Genomic DNA, 25,526 nt, shown 5'->3' with positions numbered 1-25,526 from the left:
TTACATCCACAACATTGAATCTTTTTCTTTTTTAAACTAGGAAACTTTTATTGGATATCAATAGGTCCCACTTCAAAGATAGAGGAATAAAATGTTTTGTGAAATCTAGCAAAATAATTTGCTTTTCTTAACTTTGTATATTTTACTTAACAACCTTCGTTTGGCTTCTAGTAAGCCCACCTCAACCATGTATAACATATTGACTAATCTCTTCTTTCAAACATTGAAAAAGAAAGGCAAATGAAAGATTCAACGGCAAGCAAGCAATAGATGCTGATCCATGAAATCTTAAAGGTTGGGTCAAATTTATACTAACAAAAGTTATCTCATGCGTACGATATACACACGCTTTTTCTCGCAATTAGTAAGCTCCACACAATGTGAGAAGCGGGATATATGTATCTTATGTATAAAATATATTATCCTTTGCTAGGATCTCTTCTCCATATTCACAAGATGTTAAGGATCAAAACAAGAAAATTGTGGTCTTAAAAATTCTATATTACTATTTCTGATCAAATCAACTGATACTTATATCAACTAAGATACGCCATTAAATGCTAGTAGAAGGCTACAAGCTATTCCAAACAACATAAACGATGCTACAGAAGCAAACAAGGGACAATCATACAGTTTATAAATAGAAAACATAGTCCCCCCATGTACTTCTACAAAATTGTAGTGCAACCAATGACAAAAATTCAAGGTCGCAGGAATGCAGGATTGTAAAGCACCATCTGTGAACGTTGTCACCTCTAAAAATAGCCTACTTTCACAAACCTGCTTTTAAGCCGATTTCCCATGTAATTCATGACTAACTCCAGTATCTGAGAGCTCTCCTGTTCATCCTAGAATAGCTCTGTAATCACCAATATCTTCGCAATGGTAGGCTGTTGTAGTTAAGGTTGTACAGTAGCTCTTCAGCCACATGGAAGCAGATTTCAGTATGCGAAGTTCACCACTGAGAAGATCTCGAGCCATTTGCCTTCGGACAGCAAGTCTTTCACACATGGGGGTAGAGTTGACAGGCACCAAAGACTACACATGCAAGAAGCGCAAAGCAATAGAAGACCTTAAGCAATCATTGCAAAATGTAAGAACAGATGGAAATTTTTATGTCATGGTACAGTATTAATGTTACTATTGATATTAGTGCAGGTTTTTCTCTTCATTCTAGTAAGAGCAAGAACACTATTACCGTCAGGTCCAAATGTAGACTCACTGTAAAACCAAAGATGGGGGCAGTGTAATCTCCATTTTCGTCTACAACCCACTGCTCTCTATGATTTTCCTCTTTCAGTATTTGCTCAATGGTTTTGTTAGAATCAGATATGATATGTATATGCTGACCCACAAATAGCAGCCTAGTGCCATAAGTTTGAGTAACTTATCCGGAAAAGATTTTGAGAATAACAAAAAATGACCCACAGTGCCATGAATAATACAATATAATAAAAGATACGATGAAGACTCAGTGTCCAACTTTGCATAAGCTAATTCATCTAAGAAAACCATCATATACTTCTGTGCAATTACAAAATAAAACTTGATGCTTCACTTGATTTATAAATTTTAATGGCTAACGATGAGTGGAACTTTATTATGATCCAACTGAAACAGTAAGGTAAAATTTATCAGGTCTTTACCTTAATAGTTGCATTATATTCCTCAATTAATTGAGTGATTAGTAATAACAGCTTCTCATGTGCACGAATTTCCTTGCTTCTGTTGCTTAAAGGGCGTCTAGCCAGCCTGCCATCATTTTGGGCAGCTTCCTTGGCCAAATCACTGAGTTCTGAATATTTAGTCACAATCAAGACAACAATTGCAGAAGTCAGCATAGTTAAGGTAGTACTAGCCCATAAATAAAGTAACTACATAAAAGAACAAGTGATTTAAGGCAGACCTTCAGGAGTAGTGCAAGATAGAACACGAGCAAATGCACGAAGTGACTGTGGGAGACCCCTCCCTTTAGCAGATGCCACTTCCCTAAATGATTATGAAGTTATCATAAGCAGTTACTTAACAGGAAGAGTCTTTTTGGGTTAAGTAGAACCAAACATTGATGACGGCGGATGCAGGAAAAGCAAGAATGCATATTAGCATTCACAACCCACACAACAACAGAGTCAAAACCAAGTAACTTACCCCGGGTCATGGTAACAAAGTATATTGACCTTAAAATGTATATTGCAGTAAACAGAAAGCTTTGAAAATGCAAGTACAGTAACAATTGTTTGAGTGACCCTCACAAAGTGCCCACAGGAGCAATTGTTCAAGCAATTACTATGCCAGCCCCACATAAAAAGGCAGAAATACAAGATGTTCACAATTTCAGGAAATCACTACATACAGATATTGGCACTGTTTCTAATAGGTTACAAGTTTTCTAGCTATTATTAGTTTAAAAGGTAATCATTTGGGATGGCACCAATTCTTCATCAATTCAGACTATTTTTAAAGTAAGCGTGCGTTTGGCATGGCTTAATTTTGCCAACTTATTTTACTATTCAGCTTATTTTTGCTACTATTTATGGGTCCTACTGCACTTTTTGGTATTATTCATGAGTCTCACTGTACTATTTCAACTAACTTTTACCTTTAATTACAGTACTTTCAGCAAAAAATTTTCAGTTTCAGCAAAATAAGCGGATCCCAAACAGACCCTAAATTAAAAAAAAATTGTTCTTATTCATTACTCAAGCATTCCGCAAATCATTTTACCTTTCATTCTAATAATCCACTAATACTCACAAAATTACACTATCATTCATCATATGGCATTTGATGTTTAAGAAACAAGTGTCAGTACCAACTTGATTGTGAAAGATTCCAAAGAAGACTTGAAACCATTGACATCTTTAATGGGTGGGGTACAATGTCTTTGCAAAAGATCAATCTTCATTTCACGTAGAAGATCATGATGAGGTAGGTTAAAATGGACTTGAACCTGAGAGTAGTCAAACTCATTAGTTAGAGATCATGATAACAAAAGACAGCTACACCATTTAGAAAGCATGGATCTGCAATATATGGAAATCATCCCATCATAACAAAGTACACCAATAGACCTTTTGCAAATTCAAAACATAGGACTAACCTGGTCATGTATGTTGTATGGAAGAGAAAAGCCAAAGTCCAACATCAGGGTGGCATTCAGAAATTTTCCATATCTTATTAAAACCTATACAAATATTTCATGTGAACACCAGAATTAACTAGGGAAAAAGTAATTCAGGTTATGTTAATAGAAAAACTTCTGGCCATACACATTAGCAAACAAAGGAAAATCACACCAGACCCGAAAATTGATAATAGAAAGAAAGAAGCACTGAAAGAAGCTTCAACGCTCAAAGAAAGGAAAGGGGGTCCACAGTATGAATAGTCTAAATCCACCACAAAAACATAAATATGAAGAAGGCAGTGACAGAAAGCATCACATGGTTGTCAAATTTCAACTCTAGATGATGCCTACCTACTCTTGCATAGCCCAGTAAAACTAAAATAAATAAAAAGAATTCCCAGAATCTCACCTGTTCACCAGGACCATAATCACGGTCAGCAATGACCTGCACGTATATAAAGAAGTAAACATAACATGACATTTTAGTTTGAATATTACCGGGGGGGGAGGAGGTGGAATTGGTCACTTTTTTGTGGAAAATGATACTTAGTATTGAATGATGACCATTAAAAAATTGCAACTAAATAAATGAGAGAAAGATTACCTCTGAGTCTTGTTTGTCTTCATCGCTCAAGACAATTGCTTCTGTAACTCCATCATGGTTTAAAAAGTCTGCAAATGGAATCTATAAAATAATTTAATAGAGCAATTAAATAAAAAGAGTATAAGGAGTAATTATTCATAATCCTTCAGAACAACATACAGACATCATCATCATTATAAATTTGATACCAGAGATAATCCCTTTGTGCTTCCCCAGGCTCGAGAACCAACTGTCAGATCCAGAATAAATTTTCAGTTTAACTTAAAGAATATAAACCCATGCAACTACCACAACAAGATATACTAGAGCCTCGCACACATCAGTACATAGGAAGTGAAGGCAAACAGATACGTAAAACGATGGGTTTGTCACAATTACAGCATAAAATACAAAATAGGTCATGGAATATCTCTAAAAGTTTAAATAATTGGCATCATCATCACCCTCTAATGAACAGCAACAAATGAAACTTTAAGAATAGTCAAGATGGTCAAAATGTTAAGAGTATCAATAATTTCAATGGGGTCTTGCACAGAATGGGTCATTCACATTGACCTACCAACTAAATCTATACTGTAACTCATTTAGGAAATTTTTCTACCAAATAAGAGTAAAATCACAATATATATCATGTATTATGAAACTTTAAACCTTTGAAATTTCATTTAATTTTAGAAAGATGGTGCAATAAGATATATGAAATTAAAAAGAGTGCAATAAGAAGCATTCTGAGTTCCATTAACACTAGAATGACTTAATCATAAACTCAAATACTCAATGTAGATCGGTGACTCTTGGAAAAAGGGGTACGATTCAACATTATTATATTTTACTGCTCAAAGCATGGCCAAGTCCAGATAACTTTATGATGATCAGAGATTCAGAATTTTAATTTTTTTTCAATATTTTTTTTTTGTGATAAGTGATTTTGTTCAATATTATACCACATAACTTTAAAAGTCATTATTAGAGAATAAACTCTTGAAATTTTAGACTGCAGGGACTCATAGGATAAGCTTTTTTTCCTGAAAGAAAAAAATTAATTATAAATCCAGCACATAATTCATGAAGAAAAGAACAGATTATGGGAAGTATGTAATTCCAAATGAAGTTACTTACCTAATGAACATGCATGCATGAAACCCTCATATGTGATATCTCCAAGAATTTCAGGATCATGTCGAAGAGCCTGAAATCATAAATTCATAAACATGTCTTACCATAATCAGAAAAAGACCATATATTATTTATCAAAAATATAATCACAAATAGTCAATATGTAGTAATATATGACATAAGTAAACTTGACAAACATTAAATTGAAATATGCTCTGCTATTTTATAGTGCAATGTTTTAGATTTCTTTGATTTGTTATTCTAATTTGTTGATCATTTTGATAATCCAATAACCAAATGTCAAAAGAGGAGACAGGGAGAAGCACAAAGCTAACAACTAGAAAAACAAATATGAAATTATCAGAGTATTTGCACTTTTAGTACAACCACTAACAGAGTGCAAAAGGTTAAACAAGCACATACAAGCATACAGCATAGATGCACGCAAAAGCAGAAACATATATTAGGTTTTAGATTGGCAAATTCCATGACAATGTAATCTTAATTGTGTCTATAATGCATTAATCAAAGTTCAAGATTACAAGTCCAACTTTCAACTGCTCTTCGATTGAAAAGGTGTTTTTGTCAGCCCTTCAATCACGTCTCGATTGATCAAAAGTAGATTCATAACAGTCACTCAATAGCAGCTCAATCGATCAAGAATTGGGAATTAAGAATTTGACGGGTTTTAATAAGTTGGCTATTGACTTGGCATTCATGTCCTACATCCAAACATATAAGAGACCATGTTATAGCACTACTCAATAGAGGTTTATGTAGGCAGTGCCTTGCACTTAAAACAGAGAAAACCTAAACCTAGTTTTCACCAAACTGTGTGTTCAGAAAATGATATCTACAATGGTGTTGCTAATTGGTAATCAAGAAGCTGAAGCCACAGAGCCAATCCCAGTTGTTGCAGCCAAGCTAAAACCTTCAAGTTGATCCTTGGAGTCAGTCAAAGGGTCTGACTGTGATCACGGACGCGATATATGAAAGGTGTTCATGACAGAAGAGTCCAAAGGTGATGAAACTAATTATGGGGTCACGTCAATATGCAACCTACTGAGTAGGGTCTTGTTTTCAAGGGTTTGAATAAGATCATAAACTTCAATTCTATTAGTAAATTCCGTTTGGGGTAAGGGTACCCCCATAGTGACTTTTCCTTTAGAGTCGTTCTCCATCTGCTTTCCACTTCATCACCATAGCACTGCCTTTTGTTTATTGCTTTGCTGACTTGTTTTACAGCTTTGGTGACTTGTTGGTTTCATTGATTAAATCAATATACTTGTAATTACATGACTGAATTAATTGGTAAATAATCTGTTAATCCGCTGCATAATTGTTTTGGGGTCAAACCGATCCTTTTTAGCATATATAAAATCATTACAAACCAAATACAAATAGAATGAGGCACTTACACGCTTGATTGCCAAAAAATCATTTTCAGTTTGAGATTTTTGGTTAATTGTTTCATGGTATACTGAGCTTTGACGAATCATCTCCAACTCATCTTGGCTCCAGAATATCTACAAAGATTAAAAACCATATGTACCAGATATACATAAGTTAACAGTATAAAGGTTATTAACTTATCATAATATGAAAATAAAACCAGGGTTCTTTTCTCTCATTTTATTGAAAAAATTCTCTCCCTTTGATAGGTTGAACCCAAGGCCTCAACCTTACTGAACTATTGAAGGACTTCCCACTAAGGCTTCAAGGCCAAGGGTGGTGTTCTAATTGAGAAAATAAAAATGGTTACTAATCCAAAAATATATATATATATATATTTAAAAAAATGTTGTCGTGGAATAATTACTTATTTAAATAAAAAGATAATGGCATGGCATCCAATGTAGACATCAAGTTCCAGCCACTTCTCTATTAGAAACCAAATAAAAAGGGGTGGCCAATCACTGATTGTAATAAATTTGTGTACCTAGAAAGATGCTGCTAAAATGTATTATTGCCTGCAATTCCCAAAAGTCCTACCTTGACTTGCAGCTCTTGACTTAACAACCTTTTTTTTTATGGATAAATGACTATGACTTTATACAGAGTAGATATATTTACTGCAAAAAGATCAAAGGAATCACTTACCATATTGTGCATCTCCCCAGGCTGAGGAAGGCGGCTGATGTAAGGGGCCCATTCAGATTTCTGCAATGAAACAGATATATATATATATATATATATATATATATATATATATATATAAAAATAAATCAATATAGATAATGCAAACAAAATAAATTAAAAAATAAAATTTTCTAAAATATTCACAACCACTAGATATAAACTTTCATATAAAGCTTACAACAAGAAAAATATTCTTACCCGCCCGATTTTCTGCTCACAAAGAATGACAATGGCAAGCTTGGCAATATTCCCAACTTCATCACCTAACAAGGATTTGATTCCCGGAAGAAGATTATCCGGTGTTATTTGCTGCAAATAAAGTAAAGAATCACAAAGTACCAATTGAATTGCTCACTATTGAAAGTGCCTTAGAAGAGTACAGTACAGTAAAGTATGAAGTAAATACCACACTGTAAGGAACCTTCAAAATGCAATCTCCAGTTTGTATGCTTTTAGAAGCAAACAAAGATCTGCATGCAGGAAACAAATCTAACTATAACTAATACTAAAAATAAAATTAAAATTAAAACCGATGCATAATGAGGCCCATATTTACAACACAACACACACCAACAAATGATACAACATTTTTACATGACCAAACTTATACAATTTCCATCAAAGATGATTTTGGGTTATTATAACAAAGAGTAAACATTTTCCATGTCTAAAACTATAACTCCTCTTTGACAGGATGACATAAAGGAGGAAGGAATGAACACTTGCTCGTAGTCAATACCATCTAAACAATTACTAGCATGAAAAACGAAATAGTGTTCGGGGACTATCAATATGCCTGGTAACCAAAATGGATTGCACCAATTTTCAAAATTTCCACAAAATGTAAAGCCCTCCAGTTTTAGAAGTAAACTCAGACTCTTTTGATGGATAAGGCAGCTGGTAGCGTTACAATTAGAGATTCTCTTTAATTTCTCCATCTAGTTGAAATTGGGGAGGAAGATCACCTATTTGGATGCTTTCCTAGTCACTCAAATATACATGTGTAGAGAGTAGAGACCTGGAATGCTATTCAAAGCAAACTCCCAATTGTTTAGTTGGTGAAAATCAGTGCGGTGCTCAGCTGCTATTCCAAGACATGCTTTTATACTTTAGCTGGCAATTAGAAACAAGTTGGCGACAAGGGATAGGCTATATGGCAATGGAGATTGAAAGGAGATTTTTGTTTGTGTTTTTTTGTAGAGGTTGTGTGGAAACTAGAGATCATTTGCTCTTTGAGTGCAGTTTCTCCAAAAGGATGTGGCAGGAAGTCATGAAGGATGTTTTCTAAATAAGCCAAAAATCGGGTGTGGGGGGGGGGGGGGGGGGAACTTGTTGAATGGGATCTAAATAAACGGAACTTGTATGGGGGACTACAGTATATCGCATATGGGGGCTAAGGAATGTAAGGATGCATGAAGGCCAAGCGAACACTAAGGAAAATATTGTGAAATCTTCTAGGTGGGAGATCAAGTATAGAGTGGTGGCCGAAAGGGTTTTCAAGGGTATTCTTGTACCGGTGCTAAGCAAGAAGACCAGCATGGAGTAGTAAATTTCTGATTGACATACTTAGTTCTTCAGACTTACTTTATGCTATTCGTTAGAATAATGATTAAATGATCACTAATCAAAATAAGGAATAATGGCTAAACGATTAAATTCACCAGTTTCCTTACAACTTAAGCTTTTGGAAGTTGGAACAATTGGTAACTGTATTGAAGCAAGTGGTCTTGAATTCGGACCCAGTCTCGTGATTAAATTCACCATATATCAATATATTTCCTCTTAAGTTTAGTTTTTAAACTGTAATTGCTTTACTACCAAACCTGTCATAGATTTATAATCAGTGTTTCTTGTTTCTAATAAAACCTACTCATTCATCTTTTTCTTCTTTCCTTTTCAATTTGTACGCATTGTAACTAATTAATTAACCAGCTGAAGGGGAAAAAAAATTTGCAAAATATCGTTTTAAAATCAAAGAAAGACCTGCCAAAGGCGGATTTCCCGATTGAAAGTACTGATGAAATCTTAGCCCCGGCCTTTTGCTCCAACCACGGCAAAAAATCGTCACAGTCCTCGTCCAAATAGCAATACATCTACCACAATTCCACAAACAACGCGACAGTAATGTGAAAATTTTATAAGACCGACCGTAATTAGTTAAGCTAGACTAACATATGGAAACATTAAAATGCGAAACACAAATTCGATAATGTTAAGAGAAAAACCTGAGGTTGTGATAAGGATGAGAAGTTGAGCTTAGTTCGGAAACTGTGAGGGGCAGTGAAGAGGAGTGGGCGGTGATACTGATACAACCGGATGTTCGAGATTCGAGTTGCCCATAGCATTGCAGCAAGGTTTTAGAGTGCTGAAAACGTCGTCGTTTCTGATGGTTTCGCGAGCGACGATTTGGTCTCCGCGAAATGTGGCAATTGCAGGTTTTACAGTTTATACTTGAGAGTTGAGACTGAGGCAGTGCGCACTAATGCCGGGGCTTTGGGTTAAAGTAGCAGAGTGTTTGTTTTTATTGCAAATGCTCTAAAGTGTTTGTTTTTATTTACTTACCTTTTGCTATTAAAAAAAAAAATTTGTTTCTATTTCCTTCTTTTTATTGATGCTAAAGGGAGACAAGATATAGGGTTAGGTAATTTTTTATTTTTTTTTGGTAAAAAATAAGTTTACGTGAGGGGAGACAACCCCATGCTAAGGCCTAGACAAGCCGTAGGCTGCCGAGATGACTTACATTGGACTTATAAATTGTCCATCAAGGAAGATTAGCAATAGGACCCAAACCTAATCTTTTTAGATAAAACGTTCAAACTTTACCACTAAACCAACCCCCGTTGGTTAGGATTAGCTAAGTTATACCTCATATTGTACCATAAACATATTTATTCAGTACATTTCTTATCTGCTTGTCATGATCCCTTGCTTGGCCAACGATAACACTTCATTTGGGAGTTTGTAAAATGATTAAATGAAATTGAATTAGTAAATCAAATTTACTCAAGATGCATTTCAACATCAACTTGATTGTTTCTTGTGTTGTATCATAATCATTTTTCATTGGTTATCTTATAGTTCATAACTACTCATCATCAATCTTTGCTCGCCCCAACGGAAAACCTGTGTTTAACATCCCCACTCAAAATGCATTTCACATCTTTCAGTGAAATGTATTTTGCAAAAATAAATAAATAATTGATTTGTTTGGTCACATTTTCAAGTATTAAGATGTATTTTGTATTTATCATTTTATGAAACAAAAGTTAGAGTCTCTTGTTCAATTCATGATCAGTAAGAAAGTTTCAATATCACTTTCATAGGAAATATAAAAAATTGTTAAAAAAAAATTAGCTTTTTCTTTTCTTTTCTCGTCAAAATTTTCTAAAAATATTTTATAAACCAACGTCCTTGGTGCGTCCGTTAACTTCTCTATTGTTGTTATTATTATTATTATTATTTTATGAGTAGAGGGTTATATATATCCCATATATTGTGTAATTTTGTTTTATTTTTGTTGGAAAATGAACTCGAATTTCATTCACGCTCTGTTTGTTTCAATAATGATGTTTTCTAGAAAATTAGTCATTTTCTAAAAAGCATTTTCTATAAAACTATCTCATTTTCCAATGTTTTGTAACAACTTTAAATAAGTTGAAAAACAACCTCTTAACTTCCTTTATTTAGCTTGCTATGAGATAGAGTTGTTTTCCAACAAAATTTAATGGAAAACAATCTCTAAAAATAAGCCATACTTTTATATTGACCAAAGATAGTTTTCCTTTGACTCATATTGTTTTATGCTACCAAACATTGGAAAATAAGGAAAACTATATTTACACAATATTTTTCATTGAAACAAACGGAGCGTCAATGTTGAATATGCACCAAGTCAAAGTACAAAGCCTCCAAGGCTCAAGGGTGATTCTCAATCCAAAGCACATCCTCCAAAAATTACACCTAACATAGTGAGCAACATAGTTTGTTTCACATTTAATATGCCTATGAGCACTTACACCAGTCCCTCTATAATAGAAAAATGTGCATCATTTTACACATTTTTTACTCAAAACCTACCCACAGTAGTACTTTTATGAACTGTTTATATCCATAATTTTTATGTTACTATAACTTTCTATTTAATATTTAAATATTTGTTTCTCTCTCATCTCTCACCCCCTCTCTCTTCCCCTAACTCCCTCTTCCTTGTTGACTTTCTTCAATCTAGAAAAATAAGAAGAAGAGGGAAGAATAAGAAAATGAAATCAATCCAAAACAAACCAAATTAAACCCATTGAAAACTCATCACAAATCCAACTGAAAAACAAACCAAAAAACGCTAAAAAGAATGGAGGGAGTGCTTGTTCATGGAGGCTTGGGTGGAGAGAGTTTTCATATTTTAGTAATGGAGGAAAATGGTAAGTATTGGGTGTGGAAATTGGGATTTCGGTGAGGAAAGAAGAAAAAAGAATAAATTTGGAACTTACCTTAAAGGACCCGAAATGGGTCTATGATGGTTGGTTCAAGGGTTGGGTTTGCCTTGGTTTTGTCTATAAATACTACAAGACTCAAATTGATACGGGTTTGTGTTGAAGTGAAGTTTGGAGATTTGGTTATGGAGTTTTTGGTGAAGGAATAAGGGAAGAAGAAGAAAAAATGATGGGTAAAGAAAGAGAGGAAGATATTGGGAAAGAGAGAGGAGTATGTACATGAAGGGGGAGAGGAGAGAGAGAGAGAGAGAGAGAGAGAGAGAGAGAGATAAGAATAAGAAGAAGAAGAAAAAAGAGTGAAAGTTCCGATGTGGCAGGTGAAATAATAAAAAAAATTCATTTAATGAAAGTAGGGTGTATAATAAATAAACTAATGTGAGTGTTTTTGAAAAATGTTTTTGTAAAATATAAAAAGTAGGCTATTATGGTAAAATAAACGGAAAATTTTAGACGGTCTGATGTGAATACTCATAGAGAACCAACTAAGTTCTGTAAGTAGTAGCTCAATATTGCATACAATGTGACCAAAGCGAGAAAGATGGGAACTCGACCCTATGATTGCCTTAATGACAGTATAATTATCACCCTTAAGAACAAGCTCTTTGAATCCTACCTCAATAGCAATTTCAATGGATCTTTTACAAGCTAACAACACTGGCTCTTCATTCTCTACTACCAATAGTCATTTTATAGAATAGAATGACACAACCTCAGTGGTGTCATTGCAAATAATCGGTTCATACCCTATTTTAGCACCATATGAGAAGAAAGTTGCATAAAAGTTTAGGCTGTTCGGGGGGAGGAGGAAGGGTTTACCATGTGGTATGGTGTGAAATACTGGGAGGTATGACCATCTGAACTTGAGCTTGTCGATAGTCCTCTAGAAAATCAATCGCCCTCTAAAAAAGTTAAGATTTTTCATTGATGTAGCTTTCATCTAATTCATTTTTTCAATCTTAATTTTGATTAAAAATGAAATAAAATTTAGCATTTAAAAATAGGACAAAATTTAGTTACAAAATTGATTGAAGCCTAAAACTACAACCTTACTCAATACAATAAACATTACTACATATTTTGAAAATCTAACTATGAATTGTACGTTTTTTACGCATTTAATATACATATCAAATTTTGTGTTAGTCGGCTATTATTTACTATGTGATCTATAAGTTTAATTTGTTAGAAATTTTCCAAAAATGAAGGTTAAAATAAGAATATGTAATCTAATGATGGATTTATCAAAATTTACTTCCAATAAAAATATATTGAATAAGGTTGTAGCCTTAATCCTTAAGGTATAACCAATTTTGTAACTAAATTTTGTCATTTAAAATACATACTTTAATGATTAATAGTAATTTATGGACAAGAAGATAAACTTAGTTATAAATGTAGACTTCATTGACAAAGATAATAAAATTGAAACTTGAAAGACAAAATTGATAATTAATCAAAATGTAAATGGTGCAATATAGATTTGAGAGAGTTTGGGCCCATTTGGTACGTGTTTAAACACTTGTTTTCGGTTTTTAAACAACATTACACATTTTTCCACAAACTTTTTCACCTACATGTATTTCCAAAAAATACAAACAACGTTACTAGAACAACATTACCAAATGGACCATTTATTTCTATGAACTTATTGTATTTTTTTATTAAAAAGGTATTTGTTATAAAAAATACTATTATACAATCAAATTTTTTTTTTTAAATGGTAAGTAATATAACTATATTAGTTATCCAAACTCACATGATTATACTAATAGATACATTGAATGAATAAGTGATTTGAGTTGTTAAAAATTCAAATAAAGTAAAATATAAAATGATAAATTTCACTAACTACCCTTTGAGGTTTGCCCAAATACCAAGGAGGTCTGAAAGATTTCAAAACTGGCCATTTGAGTCCTTTAGTCCAACCGGACACTAACACCGTTATTTATTTTAATTTCTCTCTCTCACCCTCAAACCCTTCTTCTCTCTCCTCACTCTTTCTCTTGCTCCCTTGTCCCTTTTTCCACTCTCAAACCACTCTTTCTTCTCACTCTCTCTGAGAAAGAGAACCAAAAAAGAAGAAGGGGAAATGGCTACGATGACTTCCTTCTCTAGAGGATTCGTTTCAGGATTTGATGAAAACGATGTCGATGTCATCAGTGGTGGTCCCGGTGGCTACATGGCCGCCATCAAAGCTGCTTAGTTGGGTCTCGAGACCACTTGTATTGAGAAGCGTGGTGCCATCGGTGGCACCTACCTTAACGTCGGTTGCATCCCTTCCAAGGTTTGATTGAAGTTTACATTTTTTTTTTGTTTAGTGCTTCTGAGATTTGATTAGTTAATTTGTTGTAGTATTGTAATTTTTTTCGGTGTGGATCTATGTTGGCTCTCATGATCTTTGTGGTAGAGTTGTGCTGTGGGTTAGCAGTGGTTCGTGGGTGTGGATCGGCGTTAGAGGGTTTGGGTTATTTGTGGGTTGGCGGTGGATGTTTAGGGATTTTTGGTTTGGATTGATATTGGGTTGGTAGTGCGGTGGAGGTTTATGAATTTTGGTTTCGATCGTTTGTGAATTGGTGGTGGAAGTTTGTGGATTTTGGTTTGGATCGGTGGTGGTGGGTTTGCTTTGGGTTTTTTTTGAGTAAAGTGTTTGAGTTGGCTTGAGTAAAGGTTTTGTGGGTTCTTATGAATGGTTATGTTAAGTGCAATAAGAGTTCTTAGGCTCTGAGGGATATGTTGGTGAGTGGAGTTAAGCTTGATGAATTTTGTGTAAACGGTACTTACTGCTTGTGCTCAAACTGGGGCGGTTTTGCAAGGGAAATAAATTCATGAGGATGTGAGGAAGAGGAATGAGATGGAGATAGATGTGTTTGAGGGTGAGAGAGAAAAACTAAAATAAATAATGGCATTACAATTCATTTGGACTAAAAGACTCAAATGACCAGTTTTGAAATCTTTTAAACCTTTTTAATATTTGGCCAAACCTCGGGATAGTTAATAAAATTTACCGACTCTAAAAATTACTTAAAAAAAAACAGCCTTATTCAGGAATTTTTTACAAAAATATTAGGTGTGAATGATTACAAAAGCTTTAAAATTTAACCGCGTTTAAAAAGCGGGGGAATCGTCCACCATCAACAACTGAAAAGTTAAAAACCGCGAAAACCGAAAAATGTGCCGCTCAATTATATAGCCACGTCATCGATCCGCAGCACAACAGAACTCACAATCCAAGCCGCACATTAAAAAGATCCACGGCTCAAGATTACCCAACAAGTCGGGCGTCACGGATCGACCTCAAAATAACAAAATCAGACTCTCCACTATAAATACAAATCGGAATCGCCCCCATTTTCACAAACACAAGCAATCTCTCTCAGTCTCTCTCGCCCTTTTCGTCTAGATCAGAGTGTGCGATACAGGTTCGTCTTCTTCTAGGCTTTTCTGGCTCCATGGCCTCAATTCCTTTCAAATTTGAATATTTATGGCTTTTAATCGTCTGGTTCTAGCTAATTCATGCTCTGAATGCAATGAGATTTTAGGGTTTCGAATCGTTCGAAGTTTCTAGGGTTTTGAAAATAGTACAATAGCCAATTTTGCTGTGTTATTGCTCGATTTTTCACCGTTTTGTTAATTTTTCATGTAATTTGAGCTCTAATTTCTGTTAATTTTCCATTCACGAGCAATCTGTAAGTTAATTTTAAATTCTAGAGATTTTAATCGGCAATAATTGTTAATTTCTCAATTATTCTCAGCAATGTTTGAATTCCGACGAAAACTCGTAGCAATTTTGTTCAAATTTCTTAGCAATTAAGCGAATTGTTAGTTTCTAAATTCAATTTGTGTTCACAGATCTTGAATTTGACCTAACAAAATGTCTGGAAGAGGAAAGGGAGGCAAGGGGCTAGGAAAAGGAGGAGCGAAACGACATCGTAAGGTTCTCCGTGATAACATCCAGGGAATCACAAAGCCGGCCATTCGTCGTTTGGCTCGCAGAGGAGGAGTGAAGCGTATCAGCGGTCTCATCTACGAGGAGACACGTGGAGTGCTCAAGATCTTTCTCGAGAATGTGATCAGGGACGCTGTGACTTACACTGAGCACGCGCGTCGCAAGACTGTGACTGCCATGGATGTTGTGTATGCTCTCAAGAGGCAGGGCAGGACCTTGTATGGGTTTGGGGGTTAGGGTTTTTGGCAAGAATAGTTTGTGTTTTGGAATCGAAGGTAGATTTGGCAAATTTAGGATTTGGTTTGTTTTGTTAGCTTGTATTAAAATGTTATGGGTTTGTAAGTACTGGGTTGAGTTTTATTTTGTATTGGGGAATGGTTGAACTTTGGAATTAAATTGAAGTTGGTGGTGTTTGATCCCTAGCTAATACGGAGTTGTTTGGTTTTCTATGTTTTTGTTATGTGAATGATGGTTTTCTAATACAAAAACTTGAAAGTTTGTATTAATCTTGCACCTAAAATTGATATCAGTTATAGGAAATTGCAAAATTAGCCAAAAAAGAAGGTTGAATGTCTTGCTATATTTTTTGTTGCATGAATCAATTTGTAATAGATTGAAAGGTCAAAGTTTGTAGAAATTTTATCTTATGTTAAAAAAATAATAATAATAAAGTGCATGGAAATTTTCAAAATAATGTCTTTGAAACCCAACTCCTACAAGCTTTTGTAATTCCCATCAATGAAGTATAAAAGTGATCAATTTGAGGTGGAAGTTGTGATGTTACAGTTGCAACGTGTGTTTGTTTTTTTTATAAATAAAAAAAAACGTGGTTCAGAAAAGTTCTGTTGGTGAAGCCGACATTGTGATGGATTGGCTGGTTTACTTGAATGAGTATTTTGATCGGGACGTGTGCTAATGGAATTTTGGGGCTGGCCCATTCTGCTGGTTGAAGAATGCTGAACTAATGTGAAATGAAATGGTAATGGGTGTGATCGCATTCTGTAATGTTGGGCTACTGGGTTCTTAATCAACTTGGGCCATTGTTACATTTTGTTGTTTTTGATTGGCCTAAACATTTATTTTTTCCTAAAAAGTCAAAAAGCCCAATATTTTTTTTAAAAGCCTTTTTAATTTTTATATTTGTTGAGTCTGTGGGTCACTTGGTAACGTGCCAAAAATAGTTTTGTACAGCGTGGACATGGGGTACACTCGAAGGTGCAGATTCTATGTATGGTACTTTATTATAGGTTCGTTTTGATATAAATTATTACTAAAAATTGAAAACACTGTAGCAGAATAATTTTTAAATATGTAAATAGTGTTGTGGGATTTGTTGAAAAGTGAAGTTTGTGGGTTCATGAACAATGCATGGATGCACTGTTCACAAGAGAGTTGGTCAACAACTGCGGTTGAAAAAAAAAAAAAAAATTGAAAACACGCAAAGAAGAGAAACGCAGACGTGAACGCAGATCCAAACGCCAACTAGGTTGTGGGCCTCTTAACTTTTTTTTTTTTTATAGAAATAATTATAATATGCTGCTAACCCCGCAGCTTGAATCTTTTCCCTCTAGACTCCTAGCATTTTGTGCATGGGAGGTGTTAATTCAGCTACAGGGACTTTGGCGTTGGCCTCTTAACTAATAAGATGACTATTTATGCAAATGTGTGAGTGAACTTCCTAATCAACATAAAAAATAAAAAAATAAAAAATTATTAAGTAATATTACATTTGCATAAATAACAACATTTTATTAATTGAGAGGTTAGGGAAGATTATGACAGTAATCTTCTTGGTAGACCTAATAGTTTCTTATATTAAATTGGGTGCAATTACACTACTCCCTCTCACATTTATTTTTAAATTTTTTTTATTCAATATCTTTTTTAAACTTTTAATCTCAATAATGTGTGGAAAATGTTAACAAGCACCGTGGTTGTTAACATTTCCCATGGAATATTAGGAAATGACCTACAGGTAGGGGCAAGTTGTTGAAGTGAACACGGCATGAAGAAATTCATTACTTTGATGAAACCATTATTTATTTATGATTATGTTAACGAGTGTTTTCAGTGTATTGATTAATAATTTATTTTTAAAAGGTTTTGACATTATTTTTATGAAAAATAAAAAAGTTGTCAAAATATTAATTTTTTTTTCTTTTTGCATAAAAACTTTCTTTAAATGAATTATTAACTAATACCCCAAGGACATTCGTTAACATTTTCCTTTATTTATTTAGAGTCTGTTGGTAATATTGTTTTAGTAACGTTTGTATTTTTTAGAAATATTTATAAGTGAAAAAGTATGTAAAAATACATGTTATATTGTTTAAACACTAAAAACTGTTATTCAAAATACACTACCAAATAGCCTCTTATTTTTTTGAAAATGGCGATGAAACCATTTGGATCTCTGAAAATGGTGATGAAGCATACGAATTTGCGGTTTTGAAATAAAGATTTTTATCGATGGAGTAATGCTTCATTTTACAAACACTAAAACACTTTTTTATAACTTCAAGTTACTGATTATTACATTGATCCAATACAATACTATTTTATTGTTTATAATTTACAATCTAATTGTGGGAGGAAATTGACAATTCGATTTGCTTGTTTATTTTAGACCATGTTAATGAGCTCACCATCGAAATACATTATAGTAGAAATTCATGACCCAATTTGTTAATTTTATTCATTTCAGAAATTTAAAAAAATTATGTGAATTGTATAATTTATTAAAAAATTTAACTAAACTGAAGGGACATAATTCTTGGGCATTAACTAATTACAACAAACTGAAGGAACTAAATCACAATATTGCGTAAGAAAAGGAGGTAAATAGCAAAAACGTGAATGAAAGGAAAAGCCAAAAACTTAGGGTCTGTTTGTTTGGGTGAAAAATAGGGAGGATGAAAAATAGAGGAAGAAAAATATGGTGAAAAATACTGTTTTTTACTGTTCGTTTGGGGAAGGAAAATAGGAAGGAGAGGAAGCTGGGAAGAAAGTTTTCTCTCCAGGCCCACATTTTTTTTTTCCTTCCAAATCGGAAGGAAAATTTGAAGAGAAAAGTGTTGTGATAACACTTTTACAAAAACACCCTCTTCCCACTTTTTTTTTCCAACGTTCTCCTCTTTTTTTTTTTTTCTCTTTTCAACGTGACCTAATTTAATTTTTACATTATAATAATAAAAAATTTTATATATGATGCGATAAATTTTATATTATGTAATTAATACAAATAAATCTATTTTTTACATATTATGTAACAAGGGTATAATAGTCAATTTATATAAATTACATTTTCCATCCTTCAATTTTTCTCTCTAACCGAACAAAAGAATTTTCCACCTCTCCAACCGAACACACAAGAGGGAAAACTAAATATTTTCCATCTTCCCACAATTTTCCATTCTCCCACTTTTCCACTCCTCTAACTGAACGAACCCTTAGTGGAAATCACCTCCCAAGACCCCAAAAAAGCAAAAGCCAAGGCAAGAAGTCAAAAAGAAGGTGAGAAAGGAATTAAAAAGTGGCAAGTTGAGGAAAACGCCACATGAAATGAAGGGTCCACTTGGTTGTATGTTTAAACAACAATTTTTAGTTTTTTTTTGAAATATGTGTGGATGAAAAAGTGTGTGAAAATATATGTAATATTGTTTAAAAATTGAAAATATATGTTTAAGTTAATGTACCAAACATGCCTGAAGATTCCGAGAAAAAGCTTATAAATTACATGGGGAAAAATTTATCATTTCAGTTAAAAATAATTGAGTCTATTCTTTGTATATAATCAACCCAAACCCACCCAATTATTAATTGGGTTAAATGGGTATTAACCCAATTAACATTAATGTTTATTGGGTTTTAAGTGGGTACCCAATTATAATCCAAGTATCATTTCCACAAATCACCAAACTCTAAAATACTAAAAAACACTAAAGACCACCGCACATCCTTGGTATGATGGTCACTCCAATAGTATAAGTGATTGTGGGGTGTAGGGGGTAAGGGTCAGGGTTCAAGTCTCCAAGAGGAAGTTTCACACACATATACATTAAGATTAGGTTATAAAATTTTTTGTATCTTGTACAAAAAAAATAAAAAAAAGAACACTAAAATTACAAAAATACCCTCTTAACCTAAAAAATGACCAAAATACCCTAAACCCTTGAAAAGAAAAAGAAAAAATACCCATTAAACCTAAAAAATGACCAAAATACCATCAAAACCTAAAAATTACCAAAATAACCCTAAAACCTACAAAATGACCAAAATATCTCCCGCAACCCATAAATTACAAAAATACCCCCGAAACATAAAAAAATGACCGAAATACCTTTGAAACCAAAAAAATGACCAAAATACCCACAAAAACCAAAAAATGACCAAAATACTCCCAAAACCCAAAAAATGACCTAAATACCCTGAAACCCAAACAAATGACTAAAATACCCCCAGAAACCTAAAAATTACCAAAATACCCCTAAAATCCAAAAAATGACCAAAATACTCCCGAAACCTAAAAGATTACCAAAATACCCTTAAAACCTAAAAATTACCAAATACCCCTGAAACCTATAAAATTACCAAAATACTCTCAAAACCTAAAAATGACCAAAATAACCTCGAAGCCTAAAAATTGATCAAAATAACCTAGAAACCTAGAAAATGACCAAAATAACCTTGAAGCCTAAAAATTGACGAAAATAACCTCGAAACCTAGAAAATGACCAAAATACCCCCTAAAACTATAAAATGACTAGAATACCCCTAGAACCTAAAAAATGACCAAAATAACCTCAAATCTATAAAGTGACGAAAATACCCCTAAACCTTTGAAATGACCCAAATAAACCCAAAACCTCTAAAATTGCCACAAACAACTTGAAACCTCTAAAATTACCAAAAATACCTTGAAACCCCTAAAACGGCCAAAATACCTCTAAACCTATAGTACGACAAAAATACCCCTCAAAATATCTAAAATGACCAACATGCCACTAATTCTAAAAGATGAAGAAAATACACCCAAAGCCTTTAAAATTACCAAAATAGGGGTCTGGGGTATTTTGGATGTTTTGAGGGTATTTTCGTTAAATTAAAGGTTGTTAGAGTATTTTAGTCATTTTATTTTAGATTTTGGGGCTATTTCGGTTATTTTCTAGGTTTTGGAGGTCTTTTATTAACTTTTTAAGTTTTGAGGATATTTTAATCATTCTTTAGGTTTCCGGGGTATCTTTGTCATTTTTTAGGTTTAGGTGGTATTTTGGTCTTTTTATTTTATAATGTTTAGGGAGTATTTTGGTCTTTTTTAGTTTTAGGGGGGGTTTTGGTAATTTTTTAGTTTTAGGGTGTATTTTTATCGACTTACAGGTTTAAGGGTCATTTTGTCAATTTATAGGTTTCGGGGTATTTTGGTCATTTTTTAGTTTTTGAGGATTATTTTTGTCATTTTAAGGTTTAGGCGTTATTTTGGTCATATTTAGGTTTCAGGGGTACTTTAGTCATTTTTTAGGTTTTAGGGGGTATTTCATTTAATTTTTAGGTTTCGAAGGTATTTCGATCATTTTTAGGTTTCTAGGTTAGTTTGGTCAATTTTTAGGCTTCGGGGTTATTTTGGCCATTTTTTAGGTTTTAGTAGTATTTTGGTCATTTTTAGGTTTCGGGGTTATTTTGGTTAATTTTTAGGCTTCGATGTTATTTTGGCCATTTTTTAGGTTTTGAAGATATTTTTGTCATTTTTTGGGTTCCGGTGGTATTTTGGTCATTTTGTAGGTTTCGTGATTATTTCGGTAATTTTTATATTTCAGGGGTATTTTGGTCATTTTATGGGTTTCGGGGGTATTTTGGTGGTTTCATGATTATTTTGGTAATTTTTAGGTTTTGGGAGTATTTTAGTCGTTTTATGGATTTTGGGATATTTTAGTCTTTTTTTTTTGAGTTTCGGGGGTATTTTGGTAATTTTGTAGGTTTCGTGGTTATTTTGGTAATATTGAGGCTTTGGGGTATTTTGGTCATTTTTTAAGATTTTAGATATTATGGTCATTTACACTTTAGGGGGCATTTTGGTAATTTTAATAATTGGGTAATTGGGTGGCATAATAATTGGGTTGGGTTGGGTTGGATCTGGGTTAGAAGCAATTAGTTAAATGAGTTTTAATAGGTAAATGAGTTTTATATACCCAATCCAATTATGCCCACCCCAAACTCACATATTTGACACCTCTAGTATATATATGTACATAAAAAATCATTACATTTAAAAGTAATTTTTGGCAGTTGATTTGCCAGGATGATTCCCGAAATAAAAGGACCACTTGTAGTCCTATTTTTCACACATTTTTTCACATACATGTATTTCTAAAAAATACAAACAATGTTACTAGAACAACGTTACCAAACGGGACCTTTGGTTTTTTGAAAGTTCTAGCTGATGTCCTAGTCAGAGATACTTTCAGATGGAATTTTGAATTAGTTTGAAAACTCTATAGTTCATATGGCCTCGTTCCAAATCTGGGTCTTATTATGTTGGAAAAGGAAAATGAGTAAATGACTATTGCATAACAAGAATTGTAGAACGTTAGAAACCAAGTAACATAGGAGTAAAACCAAAATTATTTTAGAACTTATATTTTCAAAATTTTATATTTATTTCACACGAAATTGGATAATTGTGAATTTTTATTTTGATGGGGATTAGATTCCAGATTAGTATTTGAGTTCTGTTAATATTAGGTTTTAGTTTTTATCTTTTATCTCTTTATTTCCTAGAAGCTCTAACTCTATGCAAGAGCCTAGTGGTTTATTTATGATTTAGATAGACGATTGATTGTCAGATTGGAAAATTTTAAAGAAAAGGAGGAGCAAAATGACACCGTTAGGTTCTGCGTGATAACATCTAGGAATCACAAAGCTAGCCATTCGTTGTTTGGGTTGTAGAGGAGGAGTAAAGCGTATTAGTGTGCTTGTCTATGAGGAGACAAGTGGAGTGCTCAAGATTAGGGATGGCCATACCCATTGGGTAATGGATATCCAACCCTACCCGATCCAATTATTCCGGGTAATACCCGGTCCTTGATGGGTAGAACTTAACGGGTAGGGTATGAATATTACCCGAATTATTCGGGTAGGGTATGGATAATATCCATACCCGACCCGTATTTTTATAAAAAAAAACCCTAAATCTCTCTCTCTCACCGTCTCTGCCGTCACTCTCTCTCTCTCTCTCTCTCTCTCTCTGTTCTGACTCTGTGTTTCTGAGCCAACGAGTCCCTGAGCCAACGATCTGCGACTCTGCGAGTGTTCAGCTTCTTGGAGCTGAAATCGGCAACCAAAAATAGTTGAACAATTTCTTCGTTTCTGATTCCAAAATCATAATTTCAGGCAAGCCCAATTTCTTCGTTTTATTTATTATTTTGCACAAATATTTTTTCAGTTGAACAAACAGTGATATACGTTTTTGGTTTTAGAAAATGGGTTCTGTTGGGATTATTGTATTGAAGTGAATGACTCATTCTTTGTTTGTTTGGTTTCAAAAGAAAAATCTTTTCTGTGGGTATCTGGGTTTAGTTGATTATTAACTTTTGTTTACTTTTCTAGATTGAATTTGTCAACTAGTGTGTGTTAGATTTTGGTTTTAGAGTTTGAATTTAGCTGGGCATGTGTCGAATTTGGTTTTTGATTGAATTTTATCAACTGGGTATGTGTTAGATTTGGTTTTTGATTGCATTAAGGTGTTTGATTCTATTTGGGGATATGTCTATTTATAGAGAGAAGTGAATTTCTGTATAGAGGCAAGCCAAAATTCCCAGACCCCCAACTTGGTTAATTATTTCTATCTAGACCTGAAGTTCAAATTTTAAAAGAAAATGAAATGAATTAGGCTATTGGTGTACTTTTCATTTTGTATATAATATAATTGACAGACCAGCTCTAAACAAAATTTCCAAGTTATAGTCTCTTCTTGTGCTCTGTTTCTCAAATTCTGCAAGTCCACAAATTTGGCTTGCCTAAGGCCTAAGGCCTAAGGCCTAAGGGAGTAATCCTCGTATGATTAAATTATATTGTATTTAATCAAATTTGTTAGAATGCCGACTGAATTATATTACTGAGCTGATCTATATTGTATTTTTTGTAGATTGCTAAGATGTTCTCTGCTCTATATTAAGTTTAAAAGATCCAAGTAAACCTTTAGTTAACTTTGATCTTTACTAACATGAGTTGCAAAGAGTTCAAAGAAGGCAAGGTCTGTACGATTATTGCTCTAGGAAAATAGAACTGTGGAGCTTTAGCATTAAAACTTTTGTGATATAGAGCTTTGACTAAGAATCTCTTTACCGTTCTGAGTGTTTGGAAAATTTATAGTGAATAGTGCTCTAAAGATCTGAATTTCTAAAGCATGTACAGTAGTTCAATTTTCCTAAAAGCTCTAACTTTCAGCTTTTCTGTGTAAAATTTTTAAGAGTATAAAGCTCTTTTTAGTGGGTTACCATACACTTCATTTTTAGCTCTTAAATTTCTGTAAGGCCCTACTCAACACAGAGCTGGTTAGTTTTTAAGTTAAAATGATTTGCATTAAAAAAAAAAAAAAGTTTTGGGTTTCGGGTAGGGTATGGATATCCATGGATAATAATTCGGGTAAGATTCGGGTATGGATATTAATGGATATTGATATTCGGGTATCCATGGGTAAGCTTTTCGGGTCGGGTATGGATCGGGTATACCCATACCCTACCCATGGCCATCCCTACTCAAGATCTTTCTCGAGAATGTGATTAGGGAAGCTGTGACTTACACTGAGCATGCGCATCGCAAAATTGTGATGACCATGGATGTTGTGTATGCTCTCAAGAGGCAGGACATGACCTTGTATGGGTTTGGTGGTTAGGGCTTATGGCCAGAAGTGTTGGTGTTTTGGAATGGAAGGTAGATTTGTCAAATTTTTAGGATTTGGTTGGGTTTTTTAGCTTGTATTTAAGTGTCATGGGTTTGTAGTTTGTACGTATTGGGTTGATTTTTATTTTGTATTTGGGGAATGGTTGAACGTTTGAATGAAAATTGAAGTTGGTACTAGTGTGATTTTATGTGTTTTTGTTTTTTGAATGATGGTTTTCTTGCAGCCAAAATTGAAAAGAGTGATAGGAAATTGCAAAATTGTCCAAAAAGTATCTAGGATTTGTTGCTATACTTTGTTGCACGAATTGATTGAGATATTAGATTTTAAGGTGTCCAAAAACTTTTTTTAAGCAATCAACTTGGACTAGGGTATCCAAAGTTCCAAACTGCTTGGTACTTTCCAAAAGAATGTCTCTGAAACCCAGCTCCTAAATGCCTTGTAATTCTATCAGTGATATTACGAAAGTGATCCATTTGAGCTGGACTGTGATGTTATAGTTGCAATAGCTTGGTTCAGAAAAGTCCCGAATCAAATACCAAGCCCAGCAATGTAGTACCTGATCTGTTGGTAAAGCCTACATTGTTATGGATTGGCTTTCGGTTTAGGCTTTATTTAGACTGAGTATTTTGCTCGGGACATGTTAATGCTATTTTGGCTGGCCCATTCTGCTGGTCCAAGTATGCCGAACTAATGAGAAATGGAATGGTAAAAGGGTGTGATCACATTCTGTAGCGTTGGGCTGTTGGGTTCTTAATCAACTTCGGTAAATGTTGTTTTTCATTGGCCCAAGCATTTCTTTTTCCTAAAAAGCCCTATAATTATTTGTTGAGTCACTTTGGTTAACGTGCCAACAATAATTTTGTACGGCGTGGACGTGGAGTATATTCGAAGTCGAAGGTGCCGATTCTATGTATGGTACTTACTTTATTATCACAAAACTTCATGGGAGAAAAACACACTATTGCATAAGACAAGGGAGGCAAAAGCAAATTAGTTGAGGAAAAGCTACTAACTTTGCAAAGGTCCACCTCGAAAAAAATGAAAGTTACGGAAAAAACAAAGAAAGTGAAAATGACAGGCAGGTAGGGCTAGTTTTTTTTTTATGAGAGGTAGGGGCCAGTTGTTGAAGTGAACACGTCACAAAGAAATTCATTACTTCGATGAAACCATTTGGATCTCTGTTTATCCACGATTGAAGCATACGAATA

The 25,526-nt window shown here is 33.9% G+C and overlaps 2 protein-coding genes across 2 annotated transcripts; one reads left to right on the top strand and one right to left on the bottom strand.

Annotated features, from left to right (window-relative positions):
- Window positions 1–480: 480 nt before the first annotated feature.
- LOC142638478 (uncharacterized) lies at window positions 481–9,528 on the bottom strand. Its single transcript, XM_075812504.1, has 15 exons — window positions 9,209–9,528; window positions 8,967–9,076; window positions 7,390–7,453; window positions 7,182–7,292; window positions 6,945–7,004; window positions 6,263–6,370; window positions 4,848–4,917; window positions 3,917–3,957; window positions 3,729–3,809; window positions 3,534–3,569; window positions 3,101–3,184; window positions 2,817–2,950; window positions 1,907–1,989; window positions 1,647–1,795; window positions 481–1,038 (listed from the first exon to the last, which is right to left on the bottom strand). Exons 1-15 carry the CDS (start codon window positions 9,326–9,328, stop codon window positions 844–846), a joined length of 1,446 nt encoding a protein of 481 aa, XP_075668619.1. The 5' UTR covers window positions 9,329–9,528; the 3' UTR covers window positions 481–843.
- Window positions 9,529–14,755: 5,227 nt separating this feature from the next.
- On the top strand, window positions 14,756–15,846 carry LOC142640710 (histone H4). The gene is made up of 2 exons (XM_075814927.1): window positions 14,756–14,892; window positions 15,323–15,846. The coding sequence occupies exon 2, from the start codon at window positions 15,345–15,347 to the stop codon at window positions 15,654–15,656; it is 312 nt and encodes a 103-aa protein (XP_075671042.1). The 5' UTR covers window positions 14,756–14,892; window positions 15,323–15,344; the 3' UTR covers window positions 15,657–15,846.
- The last annotated feature ends 9,680 nt before the right edge of the window (window positions 15,847–25,526 follow it).

The sequence above is a fragment of the Castanea sativa genome, chromosome 6 (genome assembly GCF_040712315.1).
Source record: "Castanea sativa cultivar Marrone di Chiusa Pesio chromosome 6, ASM4071231v1".
Classification (NCBI taxonomy): Eukaryota; Viridiplantae; Streptophyta; class Magnoliopsida; order Fagales; family Fagaceae; genus Castanea; species Castanea sativa.
This window is presented reverse-complemented; position numbering and strand designations above follow the sequence as displayed.

What these genes read in the sequence shown, in the direction of transcription:
- LOC142640710 (XM_075814927.1), top strand. Translation starts at nt 15,345, where the DNA reads ATGTCTGGAAGAGGAAAGGGAGGCAAGGGGCTAGGAAAAGGAGGAGCG.
- LOC142638478 (XM_075812504.1), bottom strand. Translation starts at nt 9,328, where the DNA reads ATGCTATGGGCAACTCGAATCTCGAACATCCGGTTGTATCAGTATCAC. An exon ending in CATCCTTATCACAACCTCAG is followed by an intron (nt 9,077 to 9,208) that starts GTTTTTCTCTTA and finishes GAATTGTGGTAG; the next exon opens with ATGTATTGCTATTTGGACGA. An exon ending in AAGACAAACAAGACTCAGAG is followed by an intron (nt 3,570 to 3,728) that starts GTAATCTTTCTC and finishes ATATACGTGCAG; the next exon opens with GTCATTGCTGACCGTGATTA.